The 23695-nt window shown below is 37.9% G+C and overlaps 2 protein-coding genes across 3 annotated transcripts; both read right to left on the reverse strand.

The window, feature by feature from the left end:
• Positions 1-327: 327 nt before the first annotated feature.
• LOC110717446 (inositol transporter 1-like) lies at positions 328-6402 on the reverse strand. Of its 2 annotated transcripts, XM_021896146.1 has the most exons (7): positions 5922-6402; positions 4928-4998; positions 3822-4157; positions 1616-1723; positions 1347-1529; positions 945-1143; positions 328-695 (listed from the first exon to the last, which is right to left on the reverse strand). In XM_021896146.1, exons 1-7 carry the CDS (start codon positions 6058-6060, stop codon positions 481-483), a joined length of 1251 nt encoding a protein of 416 aa, XP_021751838.1. In that variant the 5' UTR covers positions 6061-6402; the 3' UTR covers positions 328-480. The 2 variants fall into 2 exon arrangements, with proteins under 2 accessions (XP_021751838.1, XP_021751837.1); XM_021896145.1 differs by having other exon boundaries at positions 328-1143; positions 5922-6401.
• Positions 6403-14856: 8454 nt separating this feature from the next.
• On the reverse strand, positions 14857-21961 carry LOC110718112 (inositol transporter 1-like). Its single transcript, XM_021896910.1, has 6 exons — positions 21121-21961; positions 18643-18713; positions 18019-18354; positions 17303-17410; positions 17030-17212; positions 14857-15982 (listed from the first exon to the last, which is right to left on the reverse strand). The coding sequence occupies exons 1-6, from the start codon at positions 21260-21262 to the stop codon at positions 15317-15319; spliced, it is 1506 nt and encodes a 501-aa protein (XP_021752602.1). The 5' UTR covers positions 21263-21961; the 3' UTR covers positions 14857-15316.
• Between the last annotated feature and the right edge of the window lie 1734 nt (positions 21962-23695).

The raw sequence follows: 23695 nt of genomic DNA on the forward strand, positions 1-23695 counted from the left end.
ATAGAATCATGGATTTGTTTCATCATACAAATGAGTTGTGTGCTCAACCATTTGAGTTGTGTTGTTATGTCCAGTTAGAGATTCGACATATAGTTTGAGTTAGGATTTTACTGCACTTCTTACAAGGTGAAAATTTATAGGTAATAAGTGGAGTGATTGTGATTGTGATTTGTGGAAAGTCGTTGAATCCGGTATACACTTCTAGACTAGTACTCAAGGTTCCATCTACCTTCCCTCGACATACGAAAAAATTCACACTTAGATTTTTCATAGAGCCATAGCCAACCTCTAGAGTGTCTGTGTAACAGACAAGACATTTCTAAGCCATTTCAACCAAGACCACTTCATTATTATTAATAAATCACAATTATTTTACATGGAAAACATTAATACATTTGCGGAATAGAAAAGGCATTCCTGGAGAAAAGAATCATCCAAAAAAATCATGTCCTAGATAACTACAGAACTTGGGGGTACAAACTAGGACATTTCTTCATCATTTTTTACATCGTTCTGATGGTTGTTTGCACCTTCAAGAAGGCTTTGGTTAATAGATGAATGTCCCCAAGCCCTTTCTTTCCACATTTCCTCGACTTCCTCGAATGCCAATCCCTTTGTTTCGGGAAGGCATACTGCTACGAACACAAAGGCAAGAAGAGAGATACCGGCAAGTATAAGGAAAGTTGGACCAGTACCTGCAGCATCAGCAATCGAAAGGAAGGACTCTGAAACAATCACGTTGGAAACCCAGTTTACAGTAGCCGCCATACCCCCACAGATGCCTCGATAAGCTTGCGGGTAAATCTCAGAGTTCACTGTCCAGGGGACGGGTCCCATCCCAGGAGAGAAGAAAATAATATATAGGGCAAGCCCTACAACAGCAAGGGCCCCAGCGGATTGAAGAAAGAAAGAAACAGCCAAGATCATGAGGGATGCAAACACACCTGCCAAGCTCATCATGGCTAATGGGCGACGACCCATGTGATCAATGAGGTAAATGCCCACAACTGTTCCTGCAGCATTCAGGCCCGCAACAACGAGGGAGAGAAGGAGAGCAAGTTGGTTAGAGCGGAAACCGGCCATTTGGACAATTGTTGGACTGTAGTACATAACTGTGTTAATACCAACAAATTGCTGACACGCCTGCACAGAAGTTCAAAATACAGAAATTAGATCAAATTAGTGTATCACTAACCAATAGACTGTGGCAAAGACATCAGCCAATAGTCTGATACAGCAAAAGGCACCGCATCAGGCTAGATTTTGGCTAACAAGTACAGTGATGGCGCTAAAGACCAGTATAGGCAATATTCAATCATCATGTTCTCTGTAAAGTTAAACCTTACCTGAAGACCACCTCCGACAAAAAATGCTAGTCTCCTTTCTTTATTCCCAAAAACATCCCAGATACTGGCTTTCTTTCTACTAAGCTCTTCCTCTGTAGCAGCAGCAAGACCATCCACCTCATCCTCTAACCTAAATGGGTCATAAATATTTGAAAGCACTGCAACAGCCTTGGCTTTCTCACCCTGAAATGCATGACATATAGATTCCATTAGTCTTTAGCACAACAAACACATACTTAGCGCAAAGCATTTCATCCATGAAGTATGACCTTCAGGTATAGCCAGCGTGGGGACTCCGGTAAAAAGAGCATAGCAATAAACTGTACAATAGCTGGCACGGCTGATACTCCAAGCATCCATCGCCAAGTTCCAGGGACCTGATCAGAATAATACATATCAGATACATTCATGTAAAACTAAAAAGCCAAAAGAAACAGGATGTTGAGATTTCACATGAATTTACGTCGCTTAGGAAACAAGATTTCTTAATGTTAAAGAAGAGGTGGCCAAAGCAGTAGAGCATGCTTTATAAAACATCTATGACACAATGCGCAGATAATTGTTTACCAATGTTATACTTAACTCAATAAAATCAATTAATTAGGATCAAGAACATTTTGATACTATCCACACAAATCATCAAAATGACCCAACACATCCAATTAGCCCTCAGCCCAAGGCAGGTTAAGGGGAGATTGCAAGAATGCAGCCTTACACCTAAATGATGGAGAATTTACTTCCATTAGAGAACTTGTGCAACATCACCATCTATTACTTCACAATAAGTAAGAAAGGCAAACATTTTAATAAGCTATTTTGTTCCAAAGTGTGTTTGCTTCAGTTGGAACTGGCTAAACTTACCAGAAATTTTCTGAACTTTGCAAAACAATTCTGGATAGTTCTGAATTCTGCAGAAAGTTTCTCAAGTTTCTAGTAGTAGTAATAGTAGTTTCAAGTTCATAATAAAATCTAAAATCGTAGAAAACAATATTAATGTTAAAGCTTGTAAAAATATACATGCCTCTTTACAAGCTACAAGCATACAAGGTTTTATTAGTATACAGTATGTGTATAGTAAGAGGAAGTAATAACAAAATAGTAATAAGAAACTATAAAAATTTATAACAACAGTTATAATTCAAAGGAAAATTTAACATATTCATATTAATATCCTTACTACTATAGGTGATCTGACAAATACTTGCATAACTAAGAAACTTAAAATAATATACCCAACTATTAACTTTGTGAACTAAACTGCATTAATTGATATCAAAGGTGGAATCTCTGGTAAAATAACCAATTGTCTCGTTTAAGTCGATAGCCAAAGATGCAAGCTTCAATGTCATTTGATGCATATAGTTGATAGTTGGGTATATTTTTGTGTATTTCTTGACCACAAGTTGGGTAAATCTATGTTTATTATATAAAACAAAACAAGATGTAAGAGAATGCACTTTGAAAATCCATATTATTCTGTCTAATTATGTAGTTACTAAAAGATATACCCTTTGAAGAGAATAATTTTACTAAGAGTTGTAGGTCTATCAAAAAAACTGATAGCCAACAACACGTAGATGATAGAGCAAAGACTTCCAGGGGTCATTAACAGTTGAAAGCTCCATCAGTTGTCCCTGTTCTTGTAAGTTGTAACTACTAAATCATTAGTCATGACAGATATACAGAGTGCGGAATATCTGTCATGACCCCAATACGTCAAGGATCAACAAAGTCATCAATTAGGAGGTAGTATTGGATTAAACCATCAAAAGACACAAATTGTAATGAAAGTCTGATAATAGTCACAAGTCTAGATGGACTAAATCTATGCACGATAAGTATTGGAATTGCAGGCAAAAGAACATAATTTTGAAAGAGTTATGGAACTTTTACTAGCTAGAAGTTAGAAACAGATACAACTGCACCAAGCAACTCAGCAGAAAAGAAGCATCCTGCATCAAAGAAATACATTATGAAAATATAGCGTTAAACTCTAAAGGCAGAAATGAAAAGAGAGCTTCCTACAGTAATGAATCTTATCGCGGAAACATGCCCTCTATTCTATCTTGATGCTGCTTTTTACCCAACTGCTCAGAGGTTCACAGTCTTCACACCAACAAAGTACTTATAAATAAAGAGAAACCTTCTCATACAAATTTGTATGAATTTACTATCAATATATTGAAACTTGCATATATGAATGCCCTTTTACTAAGCACTTTCTTCCATTAAGTTTGAAAAGATGAATCACCAAGCTCAGTCATGATTCATGAATGCAAAATATGGAAAAAATATCTAGTGTAATGTCAGAAAAGGAAGGATTCCAGTCAATCTACTCAAGAATACCCAGTATGTATTTGTTTTAATGAAGGTATCACTACTTTCAGCCAAAAGAATATACAAATTAAGAATGCCAAGGATATTGTTATAGAGAGAACAACTAAAGGCATAACAGCAGAGCAAGATTGACCTGACCTCTGTAAAACCAAGGTTCACGAGGTAGGAAAGAAACTGTCCACCAGTAATCATGAGCACATTTGTACTCACAAGTCCTCCTCTTACTTCAGTAGGGGCTGCTTCTGAAATATAGACAGGAGCAGTAACAGAAGCCACTCCAACACCCAAACCAACTAACAGACGTCCAAATATTAGAACATAAGGATTTGGAGCAGCAGCCATGACAAATGAACCAGCCATGAAGATAACATCAGCTAATAACGTAGCTTTCTTGCGTCCAAAGGTGTCATTTATCCATCCGCCAAAAACAGCTCCAATTATTGCACCTACTTGTGCCATGCTGACAATTGTCTCCTGCCAATACAAGCAATTAGAATTTCGTGAGTATAAAAGCATCAAAATATTAAGCCAACCACTTTCTATAATCCATGGCTGGAAAGTTATCCATAGCTTCATTCTCCAGAGGAACAAAGATACTGAGAAATTCAATCTCTTTTGTGGGACTGAAAAGTTAATGATTGATAAGCAACAGTGCAACACCCCACCCTCCCCCCCCCCCCCACCCAAAACCCCTTTCTCTCCTCTCCCTTCATTTGCACTATATGAAGAAAACAACAGAATAATCCAGTTACCCAACACAAAAGATTGGAAGGAAAAAAGAACTTTTGTTTTGATTCTCAGTCCAACATAGCTTACTGTAGACTGATAAGAACTCGGAAAAGAGGAATAAATACCTAAGTCAAGCCTGGTCAATTATAACTCCACCCCTTCAGTCTATCAGTATTATCTGAGATCAGGTCAGTTATAGGCTTATAGCTAGCAATCTAGTATGACAGCTCATTCTTGTGCAGTTGTGCTTGGGTGTGAATCCCATATCATATTTGTAGCTATTGCAATTCTACAAGGGCGAGGGAATGCATACAGTTTAACCATTATACCACCCACAGTACAAAATAGAGCACCAGGCTTCATATAAACTACCTTTTTAAACTATTACTCAGACAACTTACAAAGAAACATAAAAAGCATGACACGTTTAGCTGCCAAGAAAAATAAGCTCTTTATTCCATAAGTTACCACTTTAGCATAACTAAATTGCAAAGTAAATCCACAGTAGCTAATACCTGCAAGAAACTGCTGTTTTTGACTTCTTCAAAATCATCCTTGATGTACAAAAGTGCCCCTGATATAACACCTGCAATTCGAGATCTTTTAAGAACATATGACTACCGAAAAGAAAATGAAGACAAAAATCATCATGAATAATGATCGTAAAATTACTAGGAAAATATGCCTACAAACTACTAAAAATATGAGCGTAGTTCCGATAATTGAAACTTGGAAAAATCTTCTTTACATTATAACCACCACTCAAACTACAAAATCAAGAATAAACCTACATATGAATTGTTTTGAAAATTATATTTTTACATGGACTGGAACTTCAGATTAACTATAGGAGTGTGGTTCCACAAAAACACTAGTAAGAAACAGCTTATGTACAAGTATTAAAGAAAGGCCAAAGCAGCAAATAAGATAAGAATTACATACGGATCCAAAACTTCACTAATATTCACTTTCGGAGACATTTCATCATCAAAAACATTAGGATGTCCATTAAGCACCCTCACATTATTAAACTCACATGCTATGCTGCCTATGCACATGAGAATGTGAGATATAACACCCGAGTGTATACTAAATTACGTCAAAAAATGCCCACTAAGGATTCTGCATTTCAGCCACTTAGAGATTAGGTCCCTTTGAGATTCAACCCCAAGACCTGGAAATACTAATTAAATGCATGGTTGTCATGTTTTCTCACTTTCGCATTTTGGCTGTTTTCTTGTTTTCATACTGATCATACATCTGTATTTGTTCATAATGCATTCAGTAAATTCAAGCAAACTTTGTTTCCTAAGTAGAATCAAGCTAAATTAGAGCTAAAATTAGAAAATTCACTTTCAGAATCTTAATTTAGGACCTAAATTAGAATTAAAATCACCATAAATTGAGAAATTAGAACTAATTACAAAATTACAATCAATTGAGGAATTAAAACTAATTACAAAATTACAATAAATTGAGAAATTTAGGTGAGCAAAATAGAAGAAATACCTGTATCATATCCAAAGAGCAAACCACCAATTCCAGCAACAACTGTCAAACCCAACACATATTTATTACTAAAATATGTAAATCTTCTTTCAGGAAATGATTGCAAATACCCAGAACTCCCAGGTATAGAATCCAACATCTGTACTAAATTCTTACAGAAAAAGACCCAATTTTGGCCAACTTTTATTCACAAAATCGAACCAAATTTAGAAACCCAGAATCAAAAATCAATGTAAGAAGAAAAATTCCAAATTTTGGGACTACCCAGATGTTGAATTGGGGTTAATTGATCAATGTATGAAAAAGATAACATAAAGAAAGGTAATTTGAAGAACCCAGAAAATGTTTTGGATGTAATATGAAATTAAACAACGTTTCTGGAACATATGGGAGTTGGAATGAAGGAAGAAAACAGAAGCAGTAAAACTGCCAGCTCAAGATCATTGCCAACTCAATATGGGGATATGATCTTTTTAGTTGAATTTTCAAGACATCAGTCCACCTCACTAATCCTATTTACTTCCATTTTAAACGTTGAAGTTGTGCACCAAACAACTAAAAAAGTTAAAAGATTTTCCTAGTTGTTTGGACCAAGTCCATTGTCCTAAGCCCGATGACCTGAAAGGATGAAAATATCCCGCCATAATCCAGCCCATCATTCATCATTGCAAACTACAGATTTACCACTAATCTGTCCAATTAAGTACAGTTTTGCCACCTGAAAGTACAACTATAAATAACTCATCATTCATTAATGATGGAGAATCTCTCCTAATTCTTTCTCCTTCTCTCTCCCCTTTCTCTCTCTAAGTACACTCTCTACTTTCTCTATCTAGAAAGGACATTTGTTGACTTAAGCATCGGAGGGGCTTTCCCGGGTCACACCCTCGGGGCAGCTAACCTTCTCTGTTTTGCAGGCCTAGCTCTCAAGTGTCAAGGCGGAGCCCTTGGACGTACCTTAGCAAGACAGAGCTCTCAAACCTTTGGACAATAATTGGACTTACATTCTAGGACATCTTGATACCTTACCCTAACACGCTTAGGAGAAGTCTGTTTTCAGAATCAGGAGAAGCTTAGCCCTCATACAATAACTTAGGGCTCGTTAAGCCCTCAACCTATCCCAAGAGTCGGGATAAGCCTAGCCCTCATACAATAACCTAAGGGTCGTTAAGCCCTCAGCCTATCCCAAGAATCAGGATAGCCTAGCTCTCGTCCATCTATAACTCAGGGCTTGTTTAACCCGTAGCCTATCCCAAGAATCGGGATAGCCTAGCTTTCGTCCATCTATAACTCGGGGCTCGTCTAGCCCGCATCCTATCCGAAGGAATGGGATGGCATAGCCTTATACATCAATAACTTGGGGCTCGTTTAGCACTCAGCCTATCCCAAGAGTTGGGATAGCCCAACTCTCATACAACTTCTAGCTTGGGGCACGTTTTGGCCCTAGTCTATCCTTACAGTCGGATAGCCTAAGTATCAGATATCTATAACTCGGGGCTCGTTTAGCCTCTCGGCCTGCATAAAAAGGCAAGATAACCAAGCTCTCATTCGCATATGACAAAAGTCTCCGTAAAAAAATAAATAAATAAATAAACAAACAAACTAAAATAGCACCTCTTTCATGAATCAATAACATGGGGCTCGTTTAGCTCTTATCCTACTCCAAAAAATAACGGAATGACATATTGAGGTTTTTTCCAAATACTTGGGGCTTTTTGGCCTCTGAAGCTCAGCAATTCATGAAGAAGCACCAAACAAAATGCAAGCACTTAGCCAAAGAAAGTTGAGGGAAAGAACATGTAATTTTATTGCATGTAAAGAGCTAAGTCAAGAGTTAGATTGTTCATCAAATCAAAGATAAAGTGCTACAAGCTTAAATACATCAAGATAAGACAAGCAAATCAAAGTACAAAGAGCCGAGCCGGGGTAACTACTCATCAGGCTGGTCATGCTAACCCTGCTCATCCAAAACCTTCCTCTGTGCCTCAGCCTCGGCCTCTGCAATAAGAGCATCTATCTTATCCCGCACTGCAGGATAAGCTTCTATAACCCCAACGATGCATGTTGTCTCCAGGTGGCCCTTAGTGTCAGCAACGCCGGCCTCGAAGGCCTCATATCCCAGGCTGGCCTTAAATTCCTCAAAGGTCGGGGACTCCTTCCATGCAGCAATCACCTCCTCCTGAGTCTGCCCCTTGGGCTTGGGTGAGGCTGCTTACTTTCTCCTGAGCCTCAGCCAACTCTTTTTTCACTCTCGCCAGCTCATTCTTCTTCTTCCTAAGCTCCTCAGAGGCCTTGTCTTTCTCCTTGGTGGCAGCGTCAACATTATCCTCAAGGGTCCTGATCCGAGCACCCCCAGCCTCGTAGGCATCATCAAGAGCTTTCCTGGCTTTACCCAACTCCTCCTTGGCCAAGCGCAAGTCTTCCTTCAGCTGATGAATCTCATTTCGGGCCTCCGTAAGCTCGGTCTGAAGCTCCTCTACATCCTGCTGGGCGCTCCTCCGATATTGCTCAGCCAGAACCGTCATAGTCACTCCGGCCTACATCAAAGACAAACAGTTAATAAACACAAATATTCAAAAAGGAAGGAAAGGAATCACAATATATAAAAGGTACCTTCAAGTAACTATCAAAAGCAGTAACGAGGGCCTTCTCTGGGTTCTTCCTAACTTCCATCTCATCATCCAAAGTAGCGAAGAGAGACATGAACTCCTCCACCATGGGTATGCGACCTACCTGAGTCAAAGTTAAGAAAGACCCAGGGAATAAAGGCACGAAGCCCTCACCATCATCCCTCTCTTCACCCTCATCTCCGCCTCCGCCTTCAACATGAGGACGCTTCCCCTTAGGCTTGCTTCCCCCAGCTTCATAACTTTGACGCATTGGGAGATCGTAGGGGAAGCTTGGAGGGATCTCTGATCCTCCACCTCGACAGTCGTGGCTTGGGAAGATCCTTCGACCCTCTAAGCCGGCTTTTTCATGGTCTTCGGGTTCAGAAAAGGAAAAACACAAATCGAGTAAGCTATCAAGAAAAACGAACAATCGGTTAGGAAAATTAACTCTATGTAAAAATAGGGTGCATACCGGGGGAGGAGGTGGAGCGCATATTTCTCCCTTACTCAATGAAACTCTGATCTTCCCAGCTCGATAGTTCGCAGCGATTATCTTCCTTTGAAGCTTGTCTTTCAACTGACTGTATGCAACACCTGCAAACAAGCATGTTAGTCATGAAACGCGGGGAGGAATACATAAAGTGTTATAAATTTTAAGTAAACAAAAACAAGTCCTACCCCTATCATAAGCGTGGCTCAAGCCCACGACACTCAGAAAACGCTCCTTCTTGAAATGTCTATCCTTCAAAATCCACATGGTCGGACGCTTCTCTTTTGATCCTTTCTCCTTAAAGGATTGCAGCCAACTAGCTCCTACGACTTCATCAACGCTCATAGCAGGGACATTGTAATTCAAACCAATCCTAGGTAGGCCGCCATGGTCTCGGGGTATTCTCCAACCCCCCGCATGGAAAATAAAGAGAAAGGCATGGCGGTAACCCTTTTGGCTAGAAGGCTTTGTGTGTATGGTAAGGTAGAACTCTTTATCGTGAAAAGCATACCACCCGTGTCTATCAGCATTACCCGGGATTTCTTAAAGCCTATGGGTGTTTCTAAAGGCAGTTATGGGACAAGGTACGCCGAGTATACTACAAATTTCTATAAAAGCGTTTATTGTCAACCAAGAGTTGGGAACAAGCTAGGTAATGCACAAGTTATACTCAATTAACAACTCCTCAACAAATGGATGCAAAAGAAACCTCAACCCATTATCCAAGAAATCCTTATATACAACTATACACCCGAGCAATGAGGAAATGAGGAAAGGTTCCTTAATACTATATTGGATTTGCAAATGCCTAGTCCCTTCCGACAATGATCTAAGCCAAGCGGCGGAGGCGGCGGAGGGGGAGCACATAGAGGGACTAATCCTCCTAACAGGAGGCTTAAAGGAAACTGGTACCACAAGAGAAGAAGTGGATGTATCATCCTCACTTGACATAGCCCCCACACCGTCAACAAGAAATCGGTTCAAACAACCCCTAGCAGTCGGTTCACGTGCAAGAGATACTTCCCGAAAGGAGAGAGGCAAATAATAATCAAAGCCTAAATCATGCTCAGGGGGAGGGGATGGCATGTAAGAAGGTTGCACAAGGGAATCGACATATCAACACTACTACCAATCACATTTGTTACAAGCCTCCCACCCGACCAGATTTCCTTTGATAAGTCATAAGACATATGGTCGGGGAGAGAATCCGGATAATCTTGAGTCACTTGGTCGTTCATAACACATGCATAGCTCAACTCAAGATTACTCAAAGGATGTTCTAATGTACATACAAAGACATAACAGGCGTACCTCTAAGCCTAACATCATTAATAGCGCAGCCGAGGAACATTCAAGTATATAAGTAAAAATAGTAAATAATTACTAAACATGAAGATACGATACTTAGAGTTAAAAAAAACTAAGTATTAGATGCTCACTAAGTGGTCAGAGAGGCTGGAAGGTTTTCTTGCAGCAAGTCGAGTACACCCCGGGGTGAAAAACTCCTACAACATCAACAAAATTCAAAGTGTTAGAAAAATTTCAAAGGATAAGCCTAGTGGAGATAAACGTTTCATAATATAACTCTCATACAAGCCAAGCTCTCATCCTTTCATAACAACCTTAATTAAAATAAAAGCTAATAAAGCTTCATTAAGAATATCAAAGAATCAAGACCTCGACCCTCATGATCAAATCTTTTCAGCTCACACACTCTCTCACCTGCCTTGAGCACTCGGCAAGGTGGTTAAAGGCCCCGTCAGTTGTTTACTAAGGTGGGGTCCTTAGTATGTTTTGATCAAATAAAGCCCAACTATCGGCTTTCAATATGCCAAAGAAAAGATAAATTTGAATAAGCCAAGCTCAAGCCTGCAGCAACCCGGGCCCTCGGCATGTTCTTTGGGGGCGCCTCACAAACCCCTGGCCATCGGATCTATATAGCTAAAGTCTTCCGCATAGCTCTCGTGCTCTCTTTCTCTTTTACCCCAAGCTTTCGGAAAAATGGGCCAAGATAAGAAAAGCTTAACATTCTCAGCTACATAAATAAAAATGTAATTGACTGAGGCAGATCTGAGGGCTGGGCCCATTCTCCTAACAAAGTAACTCCTCGACCCATTGGATCAAGAATAAGCCTTCGGCATAACCAAGAGAAAGCAGCAACCAGCGGGGTCTTCACCAAATCGCTAGGCCCTCAAAATGGCATGCCTGACTCTTGGTGTGTTTACCCTATACCTAACTCTCAGTGGGCCTAACTCTTGTCCCAACAAGCTACTCCACAAGCGCTCATATTTCAAGGAAGAGTCGAGCGCTTAGCTTGTCCTCCCTCTCGGCCTGCTAAGCTAGGCCCTCGGCATCTGCTACAAGCTGAGCGCCTAGCAGCACTCGGCGGCCCCGCTAGCTAATCGCACGAGGCCTAACGCTCGGCAAGCTCAAGCACACATATTTCAAGAAAGAGCCGAGCGCTCAGCACCTTATCTTGCGGCCATGTTCTCGACATAACAGGCGAGCGCTTAGCCCGGATATGCTATCCCCTTAGCATAAATGACGGACTTTCGGCCAGCTATCCTTCGGCCAAGCCACTCTACCCCCTCGGCAGCTCACGACACTCTTGCCCTCAGTATAGCGCGGCTCACAAGCCTTACCGCGTGCAAAGCCCTCGGCAAGCCTGATGCTTGACTTTTGGACTATGTGCCTGGCTTTTGGACGCTCCCATCATTATCCACAAACCGGGCCCTCTGCAATTTGGCCACTCAGGTCCTTGACATCAAGCGACCCCTCAGCCGACATATGACCCCCTTAGCTTGGGGTGGCAAGCCCTCGGCCTGTCATGCTCTCGGCATTCAGCATTTCAAAAAAAAAAAAAAGGAGAAGAAGAAGATAAGAGTGTTCAAAATCCGAGAGCTGGGCCTCACCCTTGACAATCTTGATTATCTCTCGACTCCCAGCTCGACACATTGTGTTTTAAAAGCCCAAGAGGCTGAGCACTTGGATTTTATCCCTCAACCTCACCCTAGGCTCTCGGCTATTGTCTCCCTCTCTCATTGATGCGCTTTCGGCCTCACAAACAAAACTCCCTCAGCCCGGGGTAGCAATGCCCTCAGCATTCCTCATACCGAGCACTAAACTAATTTGACAAAGCTCTCGATAATCTCTCCCCAGGCTCTCGGCAACCTTGGGACTCGTGGCATCCATCCCACATTAAAGCCCTTGGCAAGGCACCTAGCAGGCCCAGGCGCTCAGCATATGGTGCCAGCTCGCGCCAGACTAACCCCTCGGCACCAGCTGGCCTCGCTGCACTTTTCCCTCAGCCTACATGAAAATAATTTGCACCCCGCTCAGCCTAGCTAAGGCTCTCAATCTCTCATCCCGATATCTCTCCTCCTACCCTCGGCTAAGCACATCAAATCAAAGCAAACATATGGCATACTCGAAGCAAGTTCATGAACTAAGTTACTTCCCTCGGTTAAGCCTAAACTAGAATTCGGCCTAGTTATGCTCACACAAACATTTGAAATTCCAAATTCAAACATTCAAATTCAAAAGTACAAAAACACAATCCAAGCTTTCGGATCTACAAAAACGAATCAAAAGTTAGAAATTTTCACATACCTCTTGAAGATCTTGATGAACTTTGATGAATCCAAGTGATGTGACTTGAACACTCAAACTCTCAAGATTTTGGGGAGAATTAGAGAGGGGGATTTTGTGAATTTCTCTAAGGAAATGAAAGAATGTGAAGCAAATGAAAGTGAAGTGGGAATTCATATAGTGAAAGGAGAGAAGTGATCTCCTCAAAACCCTTGCTCAGGTGGGCTTCAGTTATACTTGAGCCCAGAATGTCACAAATGGAAGATTAAGCATAATTACCAGCTAATTAGCGTTCAATTGTCATCAATTCATTCTTAAATACAAATCTTAGCCAAAGATCAAGGCAATTCATGCCTTCAGCTGTATACAGAGGCTCTACCCTCAGAAGATTATTTGGAAAAAGACAAGCTCTCAACTATGTGCAAGCCGTCATTCATTGTCAATAATAATTTCTCAAAATAGCTCAAACACCTATTAAGCATTGCTTGGGGCTAGTTTTCACCCTAGCAAGTCGCTTGGGGCTCGCTTTAGCCCACGGGTACGCCTAAAAAGCTATTCTGCACACATGACAACTTCTCAGCCTCAATTTCATTCATTCCGCGTGACATCTGAACTTCATGCGATCTTGTTCACATGTCATGCGTGGGGCTAAATGTTTGGGCCAAGTCCATTGTCCTAAGCCTAATGACCTAAAATGAAGAAAATACCCCTCCATAATCCAGTCCATCATTCATCATTGCAAAGTACAGATTTACCCCTAATCTGTCCAACTAAGTACAGCTTCGCCACCTGAAAGTACAACTATAAATAGCTCATCATTCATTAATGATGGGGAACTTTTTCCTAATTCTCTCTCTACTTTCTCTTTCTATGTACACACACTCTCTCTACTTTCTCTCTCTAGAAAGTACATTCACTGACTTAAACATCGGAGGGGCTTTCCCAGGTCACACCCCCGGGGCAGCTAACCTTCTCTGTTTTGCAGGCCTAGCTTTCAGGTGTCAAGGCGGAGCCCTTGGACCTACCTTAGCAAGGCGGAGCTCTCAGACCTTTGGACAATAATTGGACTTAGATTCTAGGACATCTTGATACCTTATCCTAACACGCTTAGGAGGAGTCTGTTTCCAGAAACAATAGTGTTGGAAAAAAAAACAATTTGGGGCTTACCTGAAACTTATTTTGTTGTATGGTATCTACGCAGACTCAAAAATTCAAATTATAATTTTTTTTATGGTGCGAAAGAGTCACAAGAGCATTACAAAGTACAAAAAGGAGAGGGAGATTCGAACCTACAACCTATCGTACACATGTGTCAAGTCTTTGTCATTAGGCCAAGATCTCATCGATTATTTTTTTTTAATTTTTATGAGAACCTCACAGTTACTTTTTAACTTAGGCATTGTTCACATAATAATTTGCATTAACTTCATTTCGTGATTTATACTTTAGAAAAATACATGCAAGGTCATGTTAGATTAGTATAAATATGTTGTAGATTTTTTTGAGTATAACATTTTATAATTTTGGTCTATCAAAATTTGAAGATATTAATGTTTAAAACCACAAACTCCGTTGATAAACGTTTACAAAGAAGCATGTCAATTAATATGAAATAGGAGAATTATAATTGAAGTTGCAACAATTGCTTTAGGATCCGTTCACTTCACCTTATTTTTGTTGAATTAAAATTATTTTTGCTGAACTTGACTGAAATTATTTTTACTGATTCTCTATTATATTTCTTCTTTAGAGTTCGTGGTTTTACTGAATTGAATTTTTTTTTTTTTTTTTGAACTGAAATTAATTTTACCAAACTGAACTTATTTTAACTGAACTAAAATTATTTTTACTGAATATTATTTTGTTTAAGGTAAATTGAATAGGGCCTTAGTCAATAAAATTTTTATGTCTAGCAGGTGGGACATAAATAACACAATAATACTTCATCCTTATTTAGTTGCAAATCCTTGTAATAAAGAGTAAATAAAAAAACCCAGATAGTAGATGTCAACTACTGTAGTTGGTTAAAGTTTTCAAGGCAATATCCAAAACCTGAAATCGAATTTCTATTATATTAGGTTCTTTGCAGCTTTCTTTACCCAAAGAAAATCAGGGGATTGAAACTTGTTAGAAACCTGCAATTTCGAAAGTAGCACAAGTTTCGATTTTGAGAAATAAAATTGAGAACTCTTTACATTAGGTTTTCAAATTTTCGGAATCATAACCTTTTGGGTAATGGGTATCCTGTGAGCACTAATTTCAATTCCAATAGCGATACATACAAAGAATAATCTTTATAATCAATTATAAATTTACAATCAACCAACTAAAAAAACAACGCATTTATTTGTCGCTAAACAAATAACAATTGCCTAAAGGGTAGAGAGCAACGAGAATTAATCCTTGCCTGCTGGCAAGAGGGATACATGGCCAAACCATATTCCTAATTCACAACCAATTTGTAGCATAGATACAACAACAAATAACCTATTTCTACTCCTACCACAAAATAATTTATTCATATACTACTAATAATTTACATAGCTCTTCAAATGGCATAGAAGCCTCCTAACAAGAGCAATAACTTGCAATCCACCAACTCAGGATCCCAAGAAACTAAGCAAACATATCCAACCACCTTGAGTCTGATAAGAATGCTTCTTTCAGCAAAATAGAATAGACAAACTGTCGAACAACATACGTTAATTTTAGGCTTGCCGATTTTCGAACCCATTCCCAGGTTCAAGAAGGCTCTGAGAATTTTCCCTACTTCCATAAGCCCTCTCCTTAAATAACTGATCCACCTCCTCAAAAGTCAAGGCTCTGGTCTCAGGAACAAAGGCACAGACAAACAGAAATGCGAACACAACAATGCCAGCTATTATCAAGAATGTACCACCTGTTCCAATAGCATCAGCAATGGAAAGAAATGACTCAGAAACAATAAGGTTTGTAATCCAGCATACAGTGGCTCCCATCCCACCACATAAACCTCGGTATGCTTGGGGATAAATCTCAGAGTTGATGGCCCATGGTACAGGCCCCATTCCTGGGGCAAAGAAGGCAATGTAGAGGGCAAGTCCTATGACAGCAAGCCATGAGTAGATAGACCCTGCGGTGTCAGATGAGCTGAGGAGGAGAGAGATGGAGAGGAGGATGAGAGAAACGAAAACACCTGCAAGGCTTGAGAGGGCCAATGAACGCCTGCCCATATGGTCGATCAAGTATATACCCAAGACTGTTCCAGCAGCATTCATGGCAGCAACAATAAGAGATATTAGGAGGGCTAACTGATTGGAGCTAAACCCGGCCATTTGGACAATAGTAGGACTGTAATACATGACAGTATTAATTCCTGAAAACTGCTGAAATGCCTGCACATAAAGTTCGTTGAAAAATTGATTCAGCAAAGCACAAGGGCTTTTAAAAGATATCGGAAAATGCTGGCTTGCTGCTAAAAACCAGCTGAACATGGGAAAAGGAGGCAGAGCTAATGATCTCTAACAGGCTTTATGAAACTCAGGCTGCTCTTAATTGTACCACGATAGGTAAATTCTCATGATAAGACACTTGGACACTTAAAACCTTCAAGAGAAAATTACCTGACCATTGTAAGATGGAAACCCGCATTCAGTCCAAACCTTGTTCTCAAGTCCAACATATAGTATTCCATAGTATATTGCAACCAAAGTTCCAAGAAGGATGTTCACTATGATTTTTCAGATTGAGTTGAGTATCCATCTCTATCTCCTATTCTAATTACAAATTTACGCCCTTAATCAACATTGCATACAATACTGAGCCCTTCAAAGTCATAAGTATTAAAATCCATAATCGAATCAAGACATTATTTCAAACTAATAAGTCCAAATCTAAGGGAACCATAGCTATTATTCAAACTGTAAAGAACTACAAGGTATCATATGTACTCCATATACGTTATAATGTATCTTGGGTTGACTGAAAAAATTTAAAAAGAAAAAAAATGGCAATTATATATTCTTACAATGACTTTTAATTGATGTCATGATAAAAATAAAAAAACAAAATAGAAGGGACAACTTCAACACAATAATAGAGTAACTCTCAATCAATCATGGCCTCATGGAGTAGTTTACAGTTCTTTTACAATACAGCTGTCTTACTCTAAAATCTGTGTAGAAATGCAACTTACAGTATGTGTATTTTAGCAAGTTGATATATCTAGAACATTTTTGAAATCATCCTTTGTTAGAATGCAGAGAGTACATATAAAGATGTAAAGTAGTTTTAATTAACACACACAATAGCAGCACAAGTGCTACCATCAAATTCTACATTTCACATAGCAAGGGCAAAATCAGTTAATCACTAACAAGAGCCACAAGAACAAGTAATGCACAATGGAAGCAACATGCTTCAACAGTTGAATATGAACTTACCAGAAGCCCACCACCAGCAAGAAATGCAAGCCGAATTTCTTTAATTCTGAACACATCCATAATACTGACAATTTTTTGTTTGCGCTCCTCCTCAGCAGCAACAGCAAGCAGATCAAGCTCATCTTCCAGCCTAAATGGGTCATAAATCTTTGAGAGAACCTCAGCGGCCTGCTCCCTATCTTTCTGCAAAATAGCAAATATTGATCCCCACTAAAGGTTTATCAAAGTTATTAAAGCAAGAATAGCTATAGATGATTTGAATAGGCTTCTGACCTTCATATATAGCCAGCGGGGGGATTCTGGCAAAAGAAGCATAAAGAGGAACTGCAAGACAGCAGGGACACCCGATACTCCAAGCATCCAACGCCAAGTTCCAGGCACCTGCTCAACAAACACACATCAAAATAAATCCGTGGAAAATATTCCTACACTGCCATTAATCCATTATATATTAAAAAAATAAAATAAAATAAAATTTGAAACCTTGAGTCCAAGCTCCAACACAACACATTTTCAACAATAAAGACTTGACACCAAATGAACTTAAGCTGCATTATATCAGACAGATTTTATAATTTACCTTGGTGCTCAACTATCCGAAAGAATATCAGTCAGAGTCATTTATATAGAAAAATATTTATCTAAGGAATTTGTGAAATTTTTTAAGCATGCAGATCATCAGCCACATCCAAGAAAACATTTACAAATCTAGTTAAGTAAAAGCAAATCTTGATAAACACAGTACATTACATCAAAATTAGGCAGAAAGAGAAAGGAGTTTCCATAGCTGATGTTTCTCAATCTGTAAAACATGAAATGCAGGGCTCCATTTCTCTCAAATGCTGCCATTGTCCAAACTGCATAACCAGAAATTTTTCTTTCCGTGAAAGCACTCCAAATAAACATATAAAATGAAATTTAGGATTCTGAAAGTAGATCCTTTGGCACATGAAGCATATAAAGAAAAAGACGGGTAAAGTCTATCTGACCTGAGTAAAGGCAAGATTAACACAGTAGGAAAGGAACTGTCCGAAAGTAATCATTAGCACGTTAGTGCTGACAAGTCCTCCTCGTAGTTCTGTAGGTGAAGCTTCTGCAATATATACCGGAGCACACACTGATGCCAACCCAACACCCAATCCAACTAAGAACCGTCCAACAATGAGAACATATGGATCAGGAGCAACACCCATGACAATGGCGCCAGCAGCAAAGACGAAATCAGCAAGAAGAGTTGCTTTTTTACGTCCATAAACATCATTGAACCATCCACCACCAGCAGATCCAATCATTGCACCAACCAATGCCATGCTAACAATTGTTTCCTATCAAGGGGGACAAGGTGAGATTAGAACATGAACTTAAATCTGAACACTGTATCTCCTGCTGCATTTTTACACTGTATCTATCAAGATGCACAACTGTTAGCAGAATCAATGTAGAGCCCCAGAAGGGTCGCAGGATTGTAGCCCCAATACAACAAAATAGCAAGGTTATTTTCAAAATGCAGTTATTTATTTTTTTAGATATTTTAGATTAAAGAGGACATGTAACAGTTTAATATTTCCATCCTTTATTATTCCAAAAATAAACACGGTTCATGATCATTGTACCTGCAAGAAACTGCTTTCTTTGACCTCTTGGAAATCATCTTTTATGTAGAGGAGAGCACCTGATATCACACCTGCATTATAGAAAAGTTTGCATTACATTAACTTAATTGAAGAGCAGAGCTACTGTCTCTGAAGTCTGAATGCTGTGTAATTTCACCAGAGAGAGAGAGAGAGAGAGAGAGAGAGGGAGAGAGAGAGAAGAGCAAAAGATCAACAGCCAACAGTAATTGTAAGGATACAATGGATTTTCTGTAAGACTGTAAGTCATCAATACTTAAATAGTTCAAGAATCGGCAATGAAGCATCACCCTTTTTTCTAGTCATTTTTTTTCTATTGATGGGATGAAGTATGACCAGAAGACAACTGTTAGATCATAGCTTACAATATTCAAACCATATATTGAACTTCAAAGTAGAATCAAATGACATTCTAGTCCATAGAGCTAGTATTTCGGTGTCAGAATCATTTGAAATACTGCTTCAACAAGCAATATTCTAAATGCTGAACCTGCCACCCAAGTACTACTCTTCAGCCCCAACTCCCAACTCCCAAGCTCAAAGATATTGCAATAGCATAGCCAAAGTAAGACCAAAAGCAATATTCATGGACCTACTCTTAGGTCACCTATGTAAGCTACCCCATCTCATCTATTGGACATGGGTAGTTAATACACAACGTTTTACAAACTTTGACTAGCTTGCAATGCATATCTTCCTATAGTCCAACCAGCATATATAGTCTACCATAGATAAATTTGATATTTCTATGACAGACAATGCTTTGCCAATGTACTATGGCATTTCCGTTCAGAAAAAAAAAAATGTACTATGGCATTCACAAACTTTCAACATTACACACCTCAGGGTCACAATATTCATGAAATTAATGAATTATACACTAGCTACAATACGCCACTTATCATGCTCCAATTACGACAAACATAAACAACACCAAGATTAACAAATAAAAAGAACTTCAATTTTTTGTGGGCAGAATCCTATGTTTTTTGATATCGAGTTATTAGAGTGCAAAATGACCATTTATCCAATTAGCATCGAAATTCATCCAAGTAACTCAAGGCAGCCATGTAGGCTCTATCCAGTATACAGGCTAAGCAGTTGCAACAACATCCTAATCAAACATGTCTACAACGATCCACCACTTTAAATACTAGTATTTTAATTGCACCAACACATGTAACATACTAAGAGCAACTTCAATGGTAAGCTAATTGTCAATGCCACATAAGGTTTTAAGTAATTATCAGTTGAGCTCCAATGGCTAGCTATTAGATTACTAATTAAATGAACCACATCTCCTTAATTTACGTTTTAAAATTTTATTTTATTTATTCTAATTTGTTTTATTTTAGCAAGTTTTAAAAAAAATCGAAATTAGGGTTTAATAAAGGGAAAAGAGGAGAAAATGGATTTTAAGTGGTCACGTGAAAGGTAAGTTACTTTTTTTTGTTCGGAAAAAAAAAATTAATGGCCGGAATCTGGTCAAAGGACCCTCGCCACAACCTAAGTGCAATAAAAGAACCTTTTATGCCACCTTTTTTATAAAATGACCTTTACAACAAAAAAAAAACCTATTTAAAAGGACCTTTCTAACAAATTTTCCTAAATAATATTGTTCACCATCAATCATGCTTTCAGGTGATCCTGGCCGGTATACAAATATTAAATTACATTAAAAACAAGCAGCAAATGACATAAGTGGTAAGATTATGTCATGGCACATTGGCACTTAGTTGCAAAATAATACTTTAGTATGAATAATGCAAAAAGTCAAAATGGATCATCTAAAAAAACAGAGAATTCGAGTATATTACACCGAAAACGGATTAAGTGGTTGTTAGTTGCTAATCCAACACCATAGAAAATTCTTGTTAATTGTCTTTTCCTCACATTGAAATTTATCCATGTATAAAAAAAAAATTTAATTTTTTTAATTATATCTGACCTTTAAATATTAATTTTTTTAAAAAAAATAAAAAATCATACGTAGTATTTTTTTAATTAATATGCAGTCTAGGCTTGGAAAACATCTTGAGTTTCAGGTTTTCAGCCAAATACTTCTAATTTAAGCTTAATTAATACCGATCACAACTGATTTTTTTTTTTTTTTTTTTTCATGATTCAATTTGCTATATATTGTTTATATTCAAATTTTCTCTAACATGTCATGGCTTTTTGTTGATGAATTTATTACGGAGTAATGGAGTATTTTATAAGTTAAAATTTTAGTCCAATTCTATCTTTAATGTAATAAACCATTTTTCATGATTTTTTTTTTTTTACTAAAGAACAAATTCCATGACTTTATCCAACACTTCCTCAAAATTAGTAAAAAAAAAATATCACTTAATTTACAAAAAATTATACTCATCTAATTTATTTATTTTTTTAAAAAAAAATAGACTACTAATCCATTAATACAGATTATTTTAGCTTAATTAGGGCATTATTGTATACCTGTATCATAACCAAAGAGTAATCCAGCAATCCCAGCAGTAAGAATTAAAGCCAACACATATTTATTACCAAAATATGATATTCTTCTCTCTGGAAATGAATCTAAGTATCCTGAACTCCCAGGAATTGAATCTAGCGCCATTTTTTACCAATTTTTTCAAATTTTAAATCTAAAAAACCCAAATAATTATCAAATAATTCAAACCCAGAAAAAATTCTACAAATAAAAGGGATTTTAACAAAATTTACACTAAAAAAACATTGATTTTGAAAATAGCCCAGAAAATTGAGTGAGACTGTAAGACTAGGAATATTTAAACCCCAAAAAAATAAATTAATTTAAATTGATTTAAGAAGAAATTGAGTGAGGCGTGAGGTTATAGCTTACTGTGAAAGATGAATGTTGAACGTTGATGGGAGGACAAGTGTGAGGGAGAGAGAGGCCGTGTTGTTGTAACTGAAACAAAATGTGATGCATGTGTTGCCTTTTTATTAAATCTACCAAGTACATTAACTTTGTACAATTGTACGAGTACATTTGAAATTCATCAAAACAATATGAAGGGATCTATAATTTAGATTTTTCCTTCGTGAGGACTGAGGAGGAGGGCTTTTTAATTATTATTTTTCTCATCTTTTTCAAAAATAATACTCCAACCTCTGTAATCTGGACTATTAATGCAATTGATCTCATCGAGTTGTGATTATGCAAATTGGGTGGCGATTTCGGATGGATATTACTGTGAAAATTACTTGGTTGCGTATTTGATGTGTATGATATGTTAATCTTGGGAGATTTCTAGTATACAAATTACTCTTAACTTTTTATTTTAACTTTTCTCGACTTATATAAACTTAGGATATGTTCTATTCACCTTATTTTCACTTATTTTAAGTCTAATAAATTCAGATAAGTCCAGTTCAGAAAAATAAGTTCTGGTAAGGGTTATCCAGGTTTAGATTACAACTAAAATAAGTTTTAATAAGTTCTGATAAGTTCAAACTCAGACCCAATGACCCGACCCGAAGGACCCGACCCATGACCCGAAATCAACCCAAAAACATCAACTCGAAATTGACCCGAATCCGAAATCAACTCGACCCATACCTGACCTGAAAATGGAGTAGATCCGATCTGACCCGACCTGAAATTGACTCAAATCATACCCAAAACCCGAATTGGCCCGACCCGAATGTTAGCTGACCCAAAATAACCCGACCCGAAAATGACCCAAGCCAAACCCGACCCGAATGACCCATTTGCCAGATCTACTGTACTCTATTATCCTCAATTACATATACTTTTTCGTGATATAAATAATTATATGATGTATCATTATTATGATAGTAAATGTATGTTGCCATGTTGCGAGTCAAAACAAAGGATACAAAATTAGTAACACAATGTCACAATTTACATTACTATTATTTTTAATTAATAAGATAAAAAAGTAAAATTAAGGTGTGAAACTTAGAAGTAGACCAAGTAATTGTATTTGGACAGTTGCCATTGTTGTCGAGAATTTACAACTTTGTGCCAATTCATCTCAAATGAAAAGTGACATTTTCTTCCACAACAAATTGTATAATGACACGAGTCATGAAATAAGGTGCAACCCATGAACTTGTGGGGATTGCATTCACATGGTTTTCAAGACCTTGAATCATCATTTTATGACAATTTGCGTACATTTTCTGTTGTTTGGGTGCAACGTCATTAATTTACAAAACGACGAGTATCAATAGCATCTCTTGTTTGATGAGACTCGAATTTAAAAGGTTTGCTATTGGACGAGAAAATAAGTAATCCTTCATTTGTTACCTATTTTATACAAGTACATGTTGATCGCATGTCATAAATCACAATATTTGCATCATAATATACCAACCTACTTATACTTATATACTAGCTAGGAATTGACGTAAGTTATAGACTAGGGAGATAAGCAGGAGATAGTGTAAGAATGAAGAGGCATAAGAGCAACTCTAATGGCAAGCTAATTTTCAAATTAGCTTGTCATGCCACCTATGATTACAAAGTTATTATTCTTTCTTCTAGCTAATTTATACCATATGGTTAAGCTAATTGTCATTTAATTTTTTAAATAATTAATATTTAATTAGAAATAATTAGTTTCTAAGCTAATTAGCTTAGCCAAACTAATAATTTGCTTATCCAAGCTAATTATTGAATAATCCTCCAATGGTTTGGCTATTAGCTTGAAAATTATTAATATTACAAGCTAGTCCTCAAAAGCAACCATTGAAGTTGCTCTAATTAGCGCAAACTTATGATACACCAAAAAATAATTAAGAATAAAATAACAAGTTAATCATTTATTATTTCTTTGCCGAAAAATTCTCATGTGTGTGGGTGGAGACTGGGAAGACTAATTTTTTTTATCGTAAAAGGGAGATTGAAAGCAAAGCAAGAGTGATAGCATACTAAGAGGCTAGCTAGGAGATCGAGAGAGAAAAAAATGGAGGAGTGAAAAAGTTAATCGTACTATTTACATATTTATTCATAGTACTGAATAACATTAAAGGTAGTCGCCCAGTCGCATTGGCATTTGAG

The sequence above is a fragment of the Chenopodium quinoa genome, unplaced genomic scaffold (assembly GCF_001683475.1).
Source record: "Chenopodium quinoa cultivar QQ74 unplaced genomic scaffold, ASM168347v1, whole genome shotgun sequence".
Lineage (NCBI taxonomy): Eukaryota > Viridiplantae > Streptophyta > Magnoliopsida > Caryophyllales > Amaranthaceae > Chenopodium > Chenopodium quinoa.

Bases quoted from the DNA above. Each gene is read 5' to 3' on its own strand.
- LOC110717446 (XM_021896145.1), bottom strand. From the start codon at position 6,060: ATGTTGGATTCTATACCTGGGAGTTCTGGGTATTTGCAATCATTTCCT. The intron at 1,530-1,615 runs GTCATACTTCAT...CATGCATTTCAG, and splicing joins CACGCTGGCTATACCTGAAG to GGTGAGAAAGCCAAGGCTGT. The intron at 1,144-1,346 runs GTAAGGTTTAAC...ACTTCTGTGCAG, and splicing joins TTGTCGGAGGTGGTCTTCAG to GCGTGTCAGCAATTTGTTGG.
- LOC110718112 (XM_021896910.1), bottom strand. From the start codon at position 21,262: ATGGCGCTAGATTCAATTCCTGGGAGTTCAGGATACTTAGATTCATTT. The intron at 18,714-21,120 runs GTATACAATAAT...TCTATAATGCAG, and splicing joins ACTCTTTGGTTATGATACAG to GTGTGATATCAGGTGCTCTC. The intron at 15,983-17,029 runs GTAAGTTCATAT...CTTTATGTGCAG, and splicing joins TTGCTGGTGGTGGGCTTCTG to GCATTTCAGCAGTTTTCAGG.